The sequence below is a fragment of the Microchirus variegatus genome (genome assembly GCF_963457635.1).
Source record: "Microchirus variegatus genome assembly, chromosome: 16".
NCBI classification, from domain to species: domain Eukaryota; kingdom Metazoa; phylum Chordata; class Actinopteri; order Pleuronectiformes; family Soleidae; genus Microchirus; species Microchirus variegatus.
In genome coordinates, this window is record NC_139817.1 from 19,067,089 (window position 1) to 19,080,767 (window position 13,679).

The following is a 13,679-nucleotide window of genomic DNA, read 5'->3' on the forward strand; positions in this document are numbered from 1 at the left end:
TATGTGAACAGATAGACAATGTCTCAGGAAATTAGACATACGCATCATTATGTAAACATTTGTTGTTATACAATAAAATTAATATAGCCTTGAATATATTGAATAGTTCTGGTTTTATGTGTATTTAACAGGATTCAGTGAAGTGTTAGGAGAAGAAGAGGTTCAGGACATTTGGAGAAACCAACCAGCTTCACCATTTGAGTTGACTGGCTGTTTGAGAGACTCCTGAGGGATTTCTTCTGGGAAGAAGGTGAGGAGAGGCGCTGTGGCTAAACGGTAGCCATGTACCGCTTAAGGACTACAGTGGCAAGGCTTCGGCCTTTAACAGCTACACAGACAGCCCAGAATGTATCGCAACCCAGATCATCTGCGCTCCTTGGGAGTTTAAGGACGTTTCAACTTGTGCGGCATCAAAACACATCTGTGACTGCTGAGCCCTTTCTCAATGGCACCAGCTCAAACTATGTGGAGGAGATGTACTACGCGTGGCTGGAGAATCCCAAGAATGTGCATAAGGTAGTTGTCTATGTTTGTTGTTTGTCACCTGCTATAAGATGGGTTATCAGTGGTAACAGATACCTGTGCAAAACGTGGACGTGTAAAGGTTACACAAATAGACGTGTCCGGCCTGGCTTAAAGTTAGGACAGCATGATTCTTGAAAGAATGGGAATCAATTTTTGTTTGGAATTGAGATCACGATTCTCTGGATCTTTTCACAAATTGAAAACAAAAGATTAGAAACATTCAGGTAAAGTGCCAAATGGTGTGATTTCATTAGGACGTGAGCATGGCCCTGCGTAATGGGCTTATTGTTAATTTTTTAATTTGTTGTTATTACCTCCGCCAAGGAGGTTATGCTTTCGCTAGAGTTTTTTTGTTTGTCTGTTCATTACATAACTCCTGGTTGGATTTGGATGACATTCTCAGGAAATGTCCACAATGGGACTAGGAACAAGTGATTACATTTGGGCCGTGATTCCCAGACGTTATCACTGGTTACAACACTCGCTGTCGGACCCAGGCGCACCAGCACGCTGTATTTTGTAGGCACTGAGCTGCCTTGGCGGAGGTCTGCGCTCTCAGAGTGCTTTTCTAGTTGTTGTTATCATTATTGTAGTGGCTTAAGTGTAGTGGCTTAAGTTCTGTTTCCACTAGCTCAACTCATGATGCAATAACCAGCCGTGCACTGATTGGTCAGAGTGCCGTCACAGGAAGAGGCACAAGCATCAAAGTGAACAATGCCAAACTGTAGATCAGTTAAAAAGACAATCCTGAAAATGTAGGTTAACCTCCAACATTTATCAAGGAAATGTCTGAAATCGTAAACTGGTGTATTTAGTGGCAGCACTGCTGAAAGCCTGTGATCGCAAGCGGCGAGACGAATGCAAACCTTTTGCAAAGCTCAGGTTGGGTGGTTGTGTGATCCACTATCACCTGGGTTTTCATCAACATCCATTTTGTATTTATTTCTCCTTAGCACACCCTTCTTATGTAACATGGGGAATTGTTATAAAAGATGTTGATTTGCGCCTTAAAGGTTCTGTATTTTGACTTCAATTGTCTTTGCATTCCGATTCCTCACTCATTAGACTCATGAGTAGCTCTTCTTTGTAAACAGCATCTGGGGCCATGCAAACCTGTACTAGTGTGGAGTTATTCTAAAGCAGGGGTCACCAACGTGGTGCCCGCGGGCACCTGGTAGCCCCCAGGCAGCCAATACGGTGCCCGCGGGCTCACTTCACTTCACCTCACTTGCATGTATCCGTATGATCGCTCAGTAAAATATCTTTGATATTGTTTATAAAAACTGGTAATCGTTAGGAGTAAGCACTGGAATGAATGTGTATGCAGTTTAATGCATAATATTAATCATTTAAATGGTATTTTTAGTGTGTATCTGCGTCATTACCTTGTTTATGAAAACCTGAAGTTTTGAAACAAACAGTTCAGCCACTGCTGAGAACGCTGTGTTTTATTGTAATCTCGGGCTCAGCGAGATCTCGGAAAAAACCCCGGTCCGGTTACGTAAACAGCATTTCTCCTGAACAGCAGATCGTACTGGTCGCGTCCGGTTGCGTACATTGAACCGCAGAAGAAGAATAACGTCCGCTGTGGAGGTGTTTCACGAGCGACAGTGTCTTCTGACTCCGGGTCAAAGTCATAAAAGGGACTGCGGCGGGGAGTCGTGAAGAAGCTATTTTTAAACATTGTTAAAGCAATGTTTTGATAATGAGTAGCAGTGCATCCACTGTTCCAGAGGGGGGAGCTGTGCTTCTGAGAGCGGGTGTGCTGAATATGTCACTTCCAGTTGGGAAGGTTCTACACTGACTGGCCAATCACAACATACTGTCTTCTGGGTGTGAGATTTATGTCTAAAATATCACGGCTCAGCACAGCATCAGAAAAGAAGGATTTCTATTGGCTCGTTTACAGCAACTAGGAGGTTTTTGACCATAAAAACAAGTTAAAGTATGTAAGTAGATCTCCATAACTCACATATATGTGCAACAGGACCACTCTATGTGAGCTTTAATTTACTGCAGTAATTCTGTTCTCAACCAGTAGAAAATGCTGTGAACACCTGATTATGCATGAAAAAAAATACCGTGAATATACCGTGAAACCGTTAGAATTTAGAAAAATACTGTGATATATATTTTTGGTTATACCGCCCAGCACTACTTCCACCCATCTATCCATCTTCAACCGCTTTATCTCCAGATGAGTGTGGCGGGGGTGCTGTGACTCTCAGCTGACAAAGGGTGATAGGCGCAGTCACACCCTGGACAGTTCGCCACTCCATTCACTCACACACTCACCATAACCTTCTAGGACACTGATTCTGTTACAGAAGAGGATGAGAAGAAGCCGTACTGGTATTTACACCGTGACAAGCTTTGTCTTAAAAGCCTCTGACAGTAATAAGCCAATTTACTCTAAATCTAATCTAAGGGCTGTACATTCATGGGCCCCAGAGCATGAATCCTAGTGTTACTATTACAGTAAAACAAATATGAGGTTTACTTCATCTCGACAGACTGTTACTCTGCTCAAAGGTGGCAACTATTATTTTGATTGTTAATTTATTTACTGATTGGTTTTCAATTAAAACAAAGCTGTACAGCTTGACATAAGAGAATCACTTTTCAAATCAATTGTCAAATATAGAACATGGGAGAAAGTGTGTGCTAAGGAGAAATCAATGCAAAATGAATAGTGATGAAAATCCAGGTGGTAGTGACAAGAATCAAACTACCACCTGACCTGAGCTTGAGCTGAAAAAGGTTCACATTTGTCTCGCTGCTCGCAATCGCAGGCTTTCAGCAGTGCTGTCGCTAAATGCACCAGACTCCTCTGTTAAAGCGGACCTAGAGTGGTCCTGTTGCGCATATATGTTCATTATGGAGGTCTACTTACATACATTAACTTGTTTTTATGGTCATAAACCTCCTAGTTGCTGTAAACGAGCCGATTGAAATCCTCTTTTTGGACGCTGTTCCTGAGTCGTGAGATTTCAGAGTGAACTCTCACCCCCAGAAGACAGAGGCCGTTTCTCAATACCCAAGTATGCCAGTATGTACTTGCTTACTTGGAAAGTAAATACTTGAGAAGTACGACTGAAGTACATACTTGCCAGGTACGGGAGTACACGAGCGCGATTCTTCAATTGGAACAGCAGCGTACTTCCTTGTTCTACTGTTTGAATGGCGGGTGGCGCGAAGCACTTAAGCCTCATTACCGCCACCTACAGTGTTGAATAAATGCGTATATATATATGTTGTTATTTTCACATTTTAAATATTTAACTTAATGTATTAATTCATTTTTATTAAAATATGCAGTACCACGGGTATGAGAACCGTACTGCCTGCTCGCGTTCTTGAGAAATGTAACAGAACTTGGACTGAGGCTGATGACGTTTTCACAAGTACGGGAGTACGCAAGTACGCACAAGTATGGATATTGAGAAACGGCCACTGTCTTGTGATTGGCCAGTACTATTCAGCACATCCGCTCTCAGAAGCAGAGCTCCCCCCTCTGAAACGGTGGATGCACTGCTACTCATTATCAAAACATTGTTTTAACAATGTTTAAAAATAGCTTCATCACGACTCCCCGCCGCAGTCCCTTTTATGACTTTGACCCGGAGTCAGACCCAGAGTCAGAAGACACTGTCGCTCGTGAAACACCTCCACAACGGACATTATTCTTCTTCTGCGGTTCAATGTACGCAACCGGATGTGCCCGGACTAGTGCCCGTACCAGGACGATCCGCTGCTCCGGAGAACCGCTGTTTACGTAACCGGACCGGGTTTTTTCCGAGATCTCGATGAGCCCGAGATTACAATAAAACACAGCGTTCTCCGCAGTGGCTGAAATGTTTGTTTAGAACCCACCAGGACTTATTAAACAAGGTAATGACGCAGATACACACTAAAAACAGCGTTAATCGGAATTTCCGGTCTAGGTCCACTTTAAATGATGAGATTTTAGACTTTTCCTTTCTAAAGGTCAGGATTTTTCAAATTTCAGGACTGATCTACAGTTTGGCCTTGTCGGCAGCAGTACAGACACTTTGATCCAAGGGACATGTACACTGACTTCAGGCTGCACTGACTAATGTAGAATGTAGAAAAAATTTAACTCTTATAGCCAGTAAATGTTTATAATTAATTGTATTTTATATTGCTGTGCCAGCCTTTGTTACCTTTTGTTTTGTGTATATATTTATTTATACTTCGCAAGCGCAGTAAGCTAATACAGTGAATACAGTAAGCTTTTTTGTACATGTTCTTACCACAATTCCGTTTACCAATAGCATTGAAAAATAAAACTTCCCATTGTTATGGATATTCACTTTTTTTTACCTTTATTACTATGACTACAGTCGAGCATTGAAGTGGCAAAGAAAAATAAAAGTATACAAAATGAATGTAATGTAATATAAATGTACACAAAGTCAGCAGCTAACGTACAGTAACGTTGCCATGAAATTAATAATAAAAAACAACAACCTGTATAACAGCCAAACTCAAGGGAGTAAAACAACTGAAGACATAACAAGAACATCAGAATATCCACCACCTAAACCTAAAGGCTCTAATTCTTTACCAAAAGCACACCAACTGCAGTGAAATTCGTTTCATGTTGGATATTCTACAGATATTCATGCTCCACCTCATCGCTCAGTTTTACCAGGCGTTTGCTGCACAATCGGCGGCAGGGTCATATTTTACAGTACTCACGAGACTAAAAACAATACTGTGCTTTCACTCAGAGCCGTGAGGCAGCTACTTTCTGCCAGTGTTTACCAAGTAAAATGTTCTTACCTAAACCAAAACAAAGCACCATATCAACCAGGCGGAATTCTGATGGTCAGCTCTGATGCAACACCGGCTAGTAAAGTTAGCATGTACTTTAGTGTTAGCTCGTTGTGTTTCTCGACACTATTCCACTATTCCGCAAGTCTTTCTCAGCTGTCAGTCATAATATTTTATCCAGTATCTATATACGTCTTAAAATTGGTGTATAATATAGTCCCTAATTCCTAAATGTTACAAAGTAAAACCGATGCATGCTAAACATAAGAATGTTTTCATGCATGTTGGCATCAGAAATGAGACCCGAATCAATGAATTGATTAATTAGCGACAGCAATTTTCATGACTGATTTATTTTCTTGTGTTTTTTACTACATTTCCAGCTTCTCTGATGTGATGATTTGCTTTGTATTTACAAAGAAAACTGGTGAATATCTCTGGTTCACGACTACAAGACTAAGATATTTGATGATGACATCTTGACTTTCTTTTTAACTCATTTAAATCAATGATGAAAGTAATAATTAGTTGCAGCTGCAGCCTTTTTTCCGACTGTTTGCTTGTGTTGACCCAGGATTACTTTGCCAGGAGCTTCTAAGCAAATGCTGAAACACTCATTGTATGATACTGTATTCTATGATACAGTACCGTTTGTTAAAACATGATGAGTGATTTGTCCTCTCTTTCTCCATGTAGTCCTGGGATGTATTTTTCCACAACGCTAACGCTGGCGTTCCTCCCGGTGGAGCCTACCAGAGCCCTCCCCCCCTCAGTGGACCTTCTCAGGGACTGACCAATGTCCAGCATCAGGTGGGGGCTGGAGAAAATCTGGAGAAACTGGTGAAGGATCATCTAGCAGTACAGTCACTAATACGAGCATATCAGGTAAATCACAAACACTCATGTTATTCATGTTGGCGTCTTATTATAGGACTGGGTATCTGCGCCATTACCTCATTTATGAAGCCCTAAAGCTTAGAAACAAACAGTTCAGCCACTGCCGAGAACGCTGGGTTTTATTGTATTCTTCGGTTCTGCAAGCGCTCTGAAAAAGCCTTTGTTACGTAAGGATCACTTCTCCTGAACAGCAGATCCTCCTGCTCCGGGTACTAGAAAAGAAAGTCCATTGTGGAGGTGTTTCGCAAGTGAAACACCTCCACAATGGACTTTCTTCTTCTTCTGCGGAGTCAGAAGACACTGACTCCGGGTCACTCCGTAAAAGGGACTGCGGCTGGGAGTCATGACAAAGCTATTTTTTAAACATTGTTAAAACAATGTTTTGATAACGATTAGCAGCACAACGGTGGATGTGCTGCTAATCGTTATCAAAACAGAGAGGGAGCTACGCTTCTGAGAGCTGGTGTGCTGATTACGTCACTTCCAGGTATTGGCCAATCACAAGACAGTTGGGAAGGCTCTACACTGGCTGGCCAATCACAACGCAGTCTGTCTTCTGGGTGTGCGATTTCAGTCTGAAACAGCAAAGCTGACGAGAGCTTCAGCAAGGAGAGATTTCTATCGGCTCATTTACAGCAACTAGGAGGTTTTTGACCATAAAAACAAGTTATTGTATGTTAGTAGACCTCCATAGCTAACATATATGTGCGATAGGACCACTCTATGGGAGCTTTAACATCAAAACTTGGAAGTTGGAACTGGGAGTGACATCACCCCCAAGTTCACCTTGTTAAGTTCATGTCCCTGCAGTAAAATATAATTACAAATCCCTTGAATGACCTGCTGAATGGACTTTGGATGGTTCCTCTGCTTATACCTCTGACCCACATCGGTGTCATTGTGAACATTGTGCTTACATTATGTGGACACATGTTAGGAAGCCTTACAGGAAGCTGTCAGGGGTTTGGACGAACACAATAATCTGCTGACCGGAGTCTGAACTGTGTCTTTTCCCTGGCTTTATGTTTGTATAGGTCCGAGGGCATCACATAGCCAAGTTGGACCCACTGGAAATCAGCTGTGTGGACTTTGACGATGCCCCGTGTACCATTGGTCTGCAGAACGTTGGTGAGACATATACACCTGCGCACATGTTCACAAATGTTGTCCTCTCTTTTACAATCCTCTCCCCAGTTCCTTTGTATCAAACACACTCACAACAATACCTAGATTTCTATTAAAAGGTATCGCAAATTTGAAGCAAATATTTGATTAAAAATAAAGTACATATACTCTATAGCCCCTTTTCCACCTATGGTCCCAGCTTGACTCACCTCGGCATGGCACGGTTTAGGTTGCTTTTCCATTACAAATAGTACCTCCTCAACGTTGGCGGAGTCTTCACTCCACGGCTGCACGAAACTGCCGTGACGTCGTTTTACACGCGACCAGCGGCAGTTCGAGCTTGAATGACACCCTGGGCGAGACTCCCCTCGAGCGTCCCCCCCCAAAAAAAAACAGGGGTTACGCAACCCTGTTGTGTGATGTTTAATGTTATGTCCACAAGGACATCTAAATAGGCCTGGCCGATATATCGATTTTATCGATTAATTCAAGTTTTTTGTTCCGGACGATTTAAAAAATAAAAACATTGATTATTTTCTCCTATTATTACGGCGCACCTTTTGCCCTCGAGAGCTTCCGTGCGGAACCCCCCCCCCTACTTGTTTCCCCTCCAAACATGCACACGGATGCACACATAACATGGCTACCGCAAAAACAAGTACGAGAATTTTGTTCCCAAGAAAGGACAAGTATCTTTAGTGATTTGGAACTGGTTTGGGTTTGCGGCGACAGACGTGGAAAAAGTGACTGCACGCTGCAAAGTTTGTTTGAAGCCCATTTCAACAAAAGGCAGTAGCACAAGTAGGGACAGCACTGCTGATTGCGAGCGGCAAGTTTCAGATTTAAATCGAATATCGTTTTTTTTTTGTAAATGAATCAGGGATTTTTAATTTCCAGGCCATATCACCCAGCCCTACATCTAAAATATATATATTTAATACAAAAAATGTAACAAGATCTGTGGGGGGAAAAACATAAAGAAATAAAATATTTTTCAATTGCACAAATCAGTCATCAGAACGATAGAAAAACACACTTAACAGGAACCAGTTATACTATACATATGCCAGAAATACACACAATGAAAAAAGCATCAATAACAATATAATACAAATACAATAGAGAATAAAGATTATTTACAGAACACAAAAGAAAGAACACAAATCCTTTTTACTCAAATAAAAATTTAAGCAAATAACTAAGCGTAGGAAAAGAAACTAACCAGGATTCCCTCAGTAGTGGCGAGGGAAGAGCCAAATCCCCGTCATGTGTATTTTTTTTTTTCAAAAATTGTGCAAATTGAAAATGCTCATAAAAAACAGGCTTGCCTTGTTTTCTCCTTCCTTGCTATTGTTACACCCCTCTTTATTTTCTTAGTCCATGTGACACATCAATTCACATCTCCTTATCGAGAGTGATCTTCCTGCCATCCGCACCTTTTTCGTTTAGCCTTTGGACTGTAATTGGATGCTCATAAAAGCAATTTAAAAACATTCCATTGCTTAGCTTGGATAGTTGTAATCAACATTCATCACTATCTCTTGACATTTGACACCATCAACATTTTCAGACATTTTACGGACCAAACAAGCACTCCATTAATCAAGAAAATAAACCACAGATTACTCGATTAAATTATTACTCGATAAAATAATTGTTAGTTGCAGTCCAACCTTTAGTGTATTGGACTATAGCAGTCAGATAAAGTCATTATTTTAAAGTAGGGGTGCACCGATGCATCGGCCGACCATCGGCATTGGCCAATGTTCCACTCGTTAACTGCCATCGGCAAAAAAAGATGACATTCACCGATGTTTATGTTGATTTAAATGTCGCATGAACGCTCTGCTCGGCGGTGTTTACGTAACTATAACGGGATTTTCAGAGATCTCGCTGAGCCCGAGATTACAATAAAACACAGCGTTCTCAGCAGTGGCTGAACTGTTTGTTTTGAAACTTTCAGGGCTTCATAAACAAGGTAATGAAGCAGACACACACTAAAAAACAGCGTTAATTGGAACTTCCGGTCTAGTTCCGCTTTAAGCACATCAGCTGTTTTTTAACGCCAACCGACTTCTCTAACTCTCTAATGCCACTTCAATTAATGACTCGCTCATGCACTTGTGTGCTTGTGCCGTATGTTGAAATGCTTTTTTTAATATTATGTTTTTTAGGGCTGTGCGGTATGACCAAAAATATATATCAAGGTATTTTTTTTTCATGCATAATCAGGTGTTCACAGCATTTTCTACTCATTCTAACAGAATTACTGCAGTAGATTAACTTAGGATGGTCTATTTTACTGTCATGAATACTGTAGAATAACTCCACACTAGTAAAGTTTCATATGGCCCCAGAAAATGATGTTGTTTACAAAGAAGAGCTCATGATTCTAATAAAGTGAGGAATCAGAATGCAAAGACAATTACAGTCAAAATACAGAACTTTGACGGTGCAAATCAACATTGTTTATAAAAATTCCCAGTGTTACCTGCTGTGGAGGGTGCTGACCATAACTTCATACATTCTTGATATTCTAAGACAGGGGTCACCAACCTTTTTGAGACAGAGAGCTACCTTAAGGGTAAAAAATAATATGGAGGGCTACCATATAATATTTATTTGTTTGTTTATCATTTAAATGATTAATATTATTCATTCAACTGCATACACATTCATTCCAGTGCTTACTCCTACCAGATTACCAGTTTTTATAAACAATATCAAAGATATTTTACTGAGCGATCATACGGATACATGCAAGTGAGGTGAAGTGAAGTGAGCCCACGGGCACCGTATTGGCTGCCCGCGGGCACCACGTTGGTGACCCCTGTTCTAAGACATGCTTACTAGGGCTGTCAAAATTGCTCAAAAATGATATTCGAATATTCCCTCTAAAAAAACACAGATATTCAAATATATTCTCATAGTATTTGCATCGCGCATCTGGGGTGCGTTTCATCCGCTGCATCTGGGGGCTTTCAATCAGCCAGACTGTCAGGTGATGACAGCATGACGTCAATAACAGGACAAACTAATACAACGAGACATAACTACCTGTAGATGTAGTTTATTTAAGTTTAAACATATTTCACAACATATTACCTACACAAAAACTAGCCTACGCTGTCGGGGGCCGACAGCAAGGGGTATATCCGCGAACTTGTCCAATCCTCAACTTTCCAATATACCCAAAGTATACGCACACTCGCACCTGCCACTAACTGTTTTAATTAATTATTAATAAATTCAACAAAATAACTGTTAAATATTATGATATAATGCTGACTACACTTTATACAAATTCAAAGTATCCATATAAACTCGATATTGAACACAGAATACCTGAACTCATACATTTCTCTCTAGTTTTTAATAAAACTAGTTAACCTATTATACCTTGTTAAATATTATGAATATTAAAATGCTAACCACACCTGCCATATCTTCAAAGTGTCCAAATTTCATGAAAAAGCATACACTATGTTTATTAAATTTCATGAAAAAGCATACAATATGTTCAAACTTTCCATTCAATGCATTGATAAAGAAATGGAGGCTTAACTATTTTTTATATGATAATTAATAAATGTATATTATAATGTAATAAATATTATGAATAAGTGCTAAATAAACCCATGATATCCTCAATGTGTCCAAATGAGCTCAATAATAAAGAAAACATGCATTAACTATTTTTTCTGTGTTCACTAATAAGTTAACCAGTTAACTTATTATGTAACTATTACCAATCATAGCCAAAGTAATAATGATTGTACTTGTAGATAGTTGTTACATGAATCATTGTACAAAATTTGAAGGCAATATCTCCATCAGTCTGGAAGATAAAGCCGAAAATGTGTTTTTAGCATAATAAATTAATTAATTTGCTAATTAATAATAAAGCTACAAAGATAGGGATAATTCTCAGGTGGTATGTGATGCCCATGCAAAATTTGAAGCCAATACCTGCAATACTTTGGAAGATACAGGCGAAAATATGGTTTTTATATCATTCATTAATTAATTAATTAATTAATTAACGAATAAATAATAATGGTAGACAGCTCAAAATCAATAGGGATCATCTACAGGGGGTATGTGACCCATAAAAAAAATAAGAAAATTTAATCTCAAACGCCTTTGGAAAAAAACGAAAGTAAGTTTGGGCGCCAGACAGGACTATTAAAAAGTCGAACCTGTCAATTTTTATAATTTTTAAATATTCATTTTTTAGGAGAGGTTACCCGGTTAGCTTGTCTCTAAGCTACAAAAGATGCCAACATCAAATAAATATACAACCAATCATCATACTTTCATGGAAATTATATTAGAAATAATAACTGAATGAGACCTTAAAAGTCAATACAAAATTAGAAGATAGAATTCAACATTCAATCAATAATTGAATTGGACCATCCACAAACTCAAACATAATTCAAAATCAACAATCCGAGAAAACAGAAAAATTGTAAAAAAAATGCTTCTCATTAATAAAGTATTTTCAGTTCAGTTCAGTCGGAGGAGGACAAGGGGAAAACAGGGACATGACATGAACCGGTATACCGCCCAGCCCTAATGTTTTTATTCTGTAATAATCAGCACATCAGTGCTCAGAAACATCTGAGCACTGATGTGCTGATTGCTGATGTGTGGACTGCTGTTCTTATCAGTGTCTTTATAGCGAGTTACGGTTTCTGAGAAGATAAGAATGTGCTTTATAATTCACACAGCACTTTCTGTAAACTTCAGGTGGAACATTTGGAAATAATTGATGTTTTAATTTTACAGGTTAATTTGTCAATTAGTTGTATAGGTTCTTCTTAAGTGACTTAGATGGACTGGTGTGGGGGCTCAGCTTTTTATTTTCATTATTGTGTTAACCAACGCACAGACTCATCACCATAGCACAAGGAGTCAAAACAAATGGTAAAATATGTGCAAGTTTGCTGGTTTGTCTGTGCTGCACGCTTGCAGCAAAGCAAGGTTTCATTGTGCTTAAAGAAAAGGCTGGGCCTCAGAGTTTAAAAGCAGCCGATGGTTATGAGATGGAATAGGGCCAGGTTTTTTATTATTATTTATTTTTTTCAGAATTTGATTTTTGAAATCATCTGTTGGGCTAATGGTGATGCTGACGGGCCAGTTTTGGCCCACGGGCTGCCAGTTGCTGACCACTGGAATAGGGTGATTCTAGTGTTAATCCATTGTCCAGTGTTATTGTTCAGTTTCATTGCTTTGTCTCGCTGCTGCTGCTGCTGTTGGTGGTGGTGGTGGTGCCCACAGAGATCAGCCTGAAAGAGCATGTGAAAAGCTCTGTGTGATGTGCCTGACCAACAGTGTGTGTGTGTGTCTGTCTAACGGCATGTCACCCAATGCCTCCAGATTTCTCATATTGTAAAAAAATATGTCTTTTAATAGTGTTCTGTGGTTGTATGGGCCTTTCTGCATGAAGTTTGCATGTTCTCCCCATGTGGGCGTGGGTCCAGGTTCTCCAGTTTCCTCCTACAGTCCAAAAACCTGAAGATGTATATACACTACGGTTCAAAGTTTTGGGGTCAACTATACAATTTTTTGGTGTTTTCCATTAAAAGTCACACTTTTATTCATCGAAAGAGTTGCAAAATGAATAGAAAATATAGTGAAGACATTGACAAGATTAGAAATAATGACTTTAATTAAAAAAGAACCATTTTGCCCTTCAAACCTTGCTTTCCTCAAAGAACCAGTAAAACTGTTTTCAGCTGTGCTAACTTAATTGTGCAAGGGTTTTCAAGGGTTTTCTAACACTGGAGAGATGGTTTCTGGAAATGGGCCTGGAAAAGTGATTTTCCTCCAAAAATAAGGGCATTTCTAAGTGACCCCAAACTTTTGAACGGGAGTGTAAATATTACATATTGTATTATAATAATAATAATAATGCATTATATTTGAAGGCGCCTTTCAAGACACTCAAGGTCGCCGTACAACAACAAAATAATATGAACAAAAAATAACAACAGTGGGTAGAGAGTAAGAGAGTTAGAGGGAGTAGGCCTGTTTAAAAATGTGGGTTTTCAGATGGGATTTGAAGATGGGGAACGAGACAATGTTCCTGATGCCGGGGGGGGAGGGAGTTCCAGAGGCGGGGGGCAGAGCGGCTGAAGGCTCTGGCCTCCATGGTGGTCAGACGGGCAAGAGGCACAGTGAGGCGGATAGATGAGCCACATCTTAGTGTCAGGGAAGGGGTGTTGATGTGAAGGAGGTCAGAGAATTATGGGGGAGAGAGGTAATGGATGGCCTTGAAGGTGTGAAGCAGAATTTTGAAATCGATACAGAATTCAACCAGAAGCCAGTGA

The 13,679-nt window shown here is 39.9% G+C and overlaps 1 protein-coding gene across 1 annotated transcript in view; it reads left to right on the forward strand.

The window, feature by feature from the left end:
* Positions 1 to 282: 282 nt before the first annotated feature.
* Positions 283 to 13,679, forward strand: part of LOC310938094 (2-oxoglutarate dehydrogenase complex component E1-like) — a gene marked incomplete at both ends in the record, with an annotated part of 34,994 nt that continues 21,597 nt past the window's right edge. Inside the window, 3 exons of the mRNA XM_083902521.1 lie at positions 283 to 516; positions 6,019 to 6,207; positions 7,254 to 7,347. Coding sequence (XP_083758647.1) covers positions 283 to 516; positions 6,019 to 6,207; positions 7,254 to 7,347 — 517 coding nt within the window. The remainder of the gene's footprint in view (positions 517 to 6,018; positions 6,208 to 7,253; positions 7,348 to 13,679) is intronic.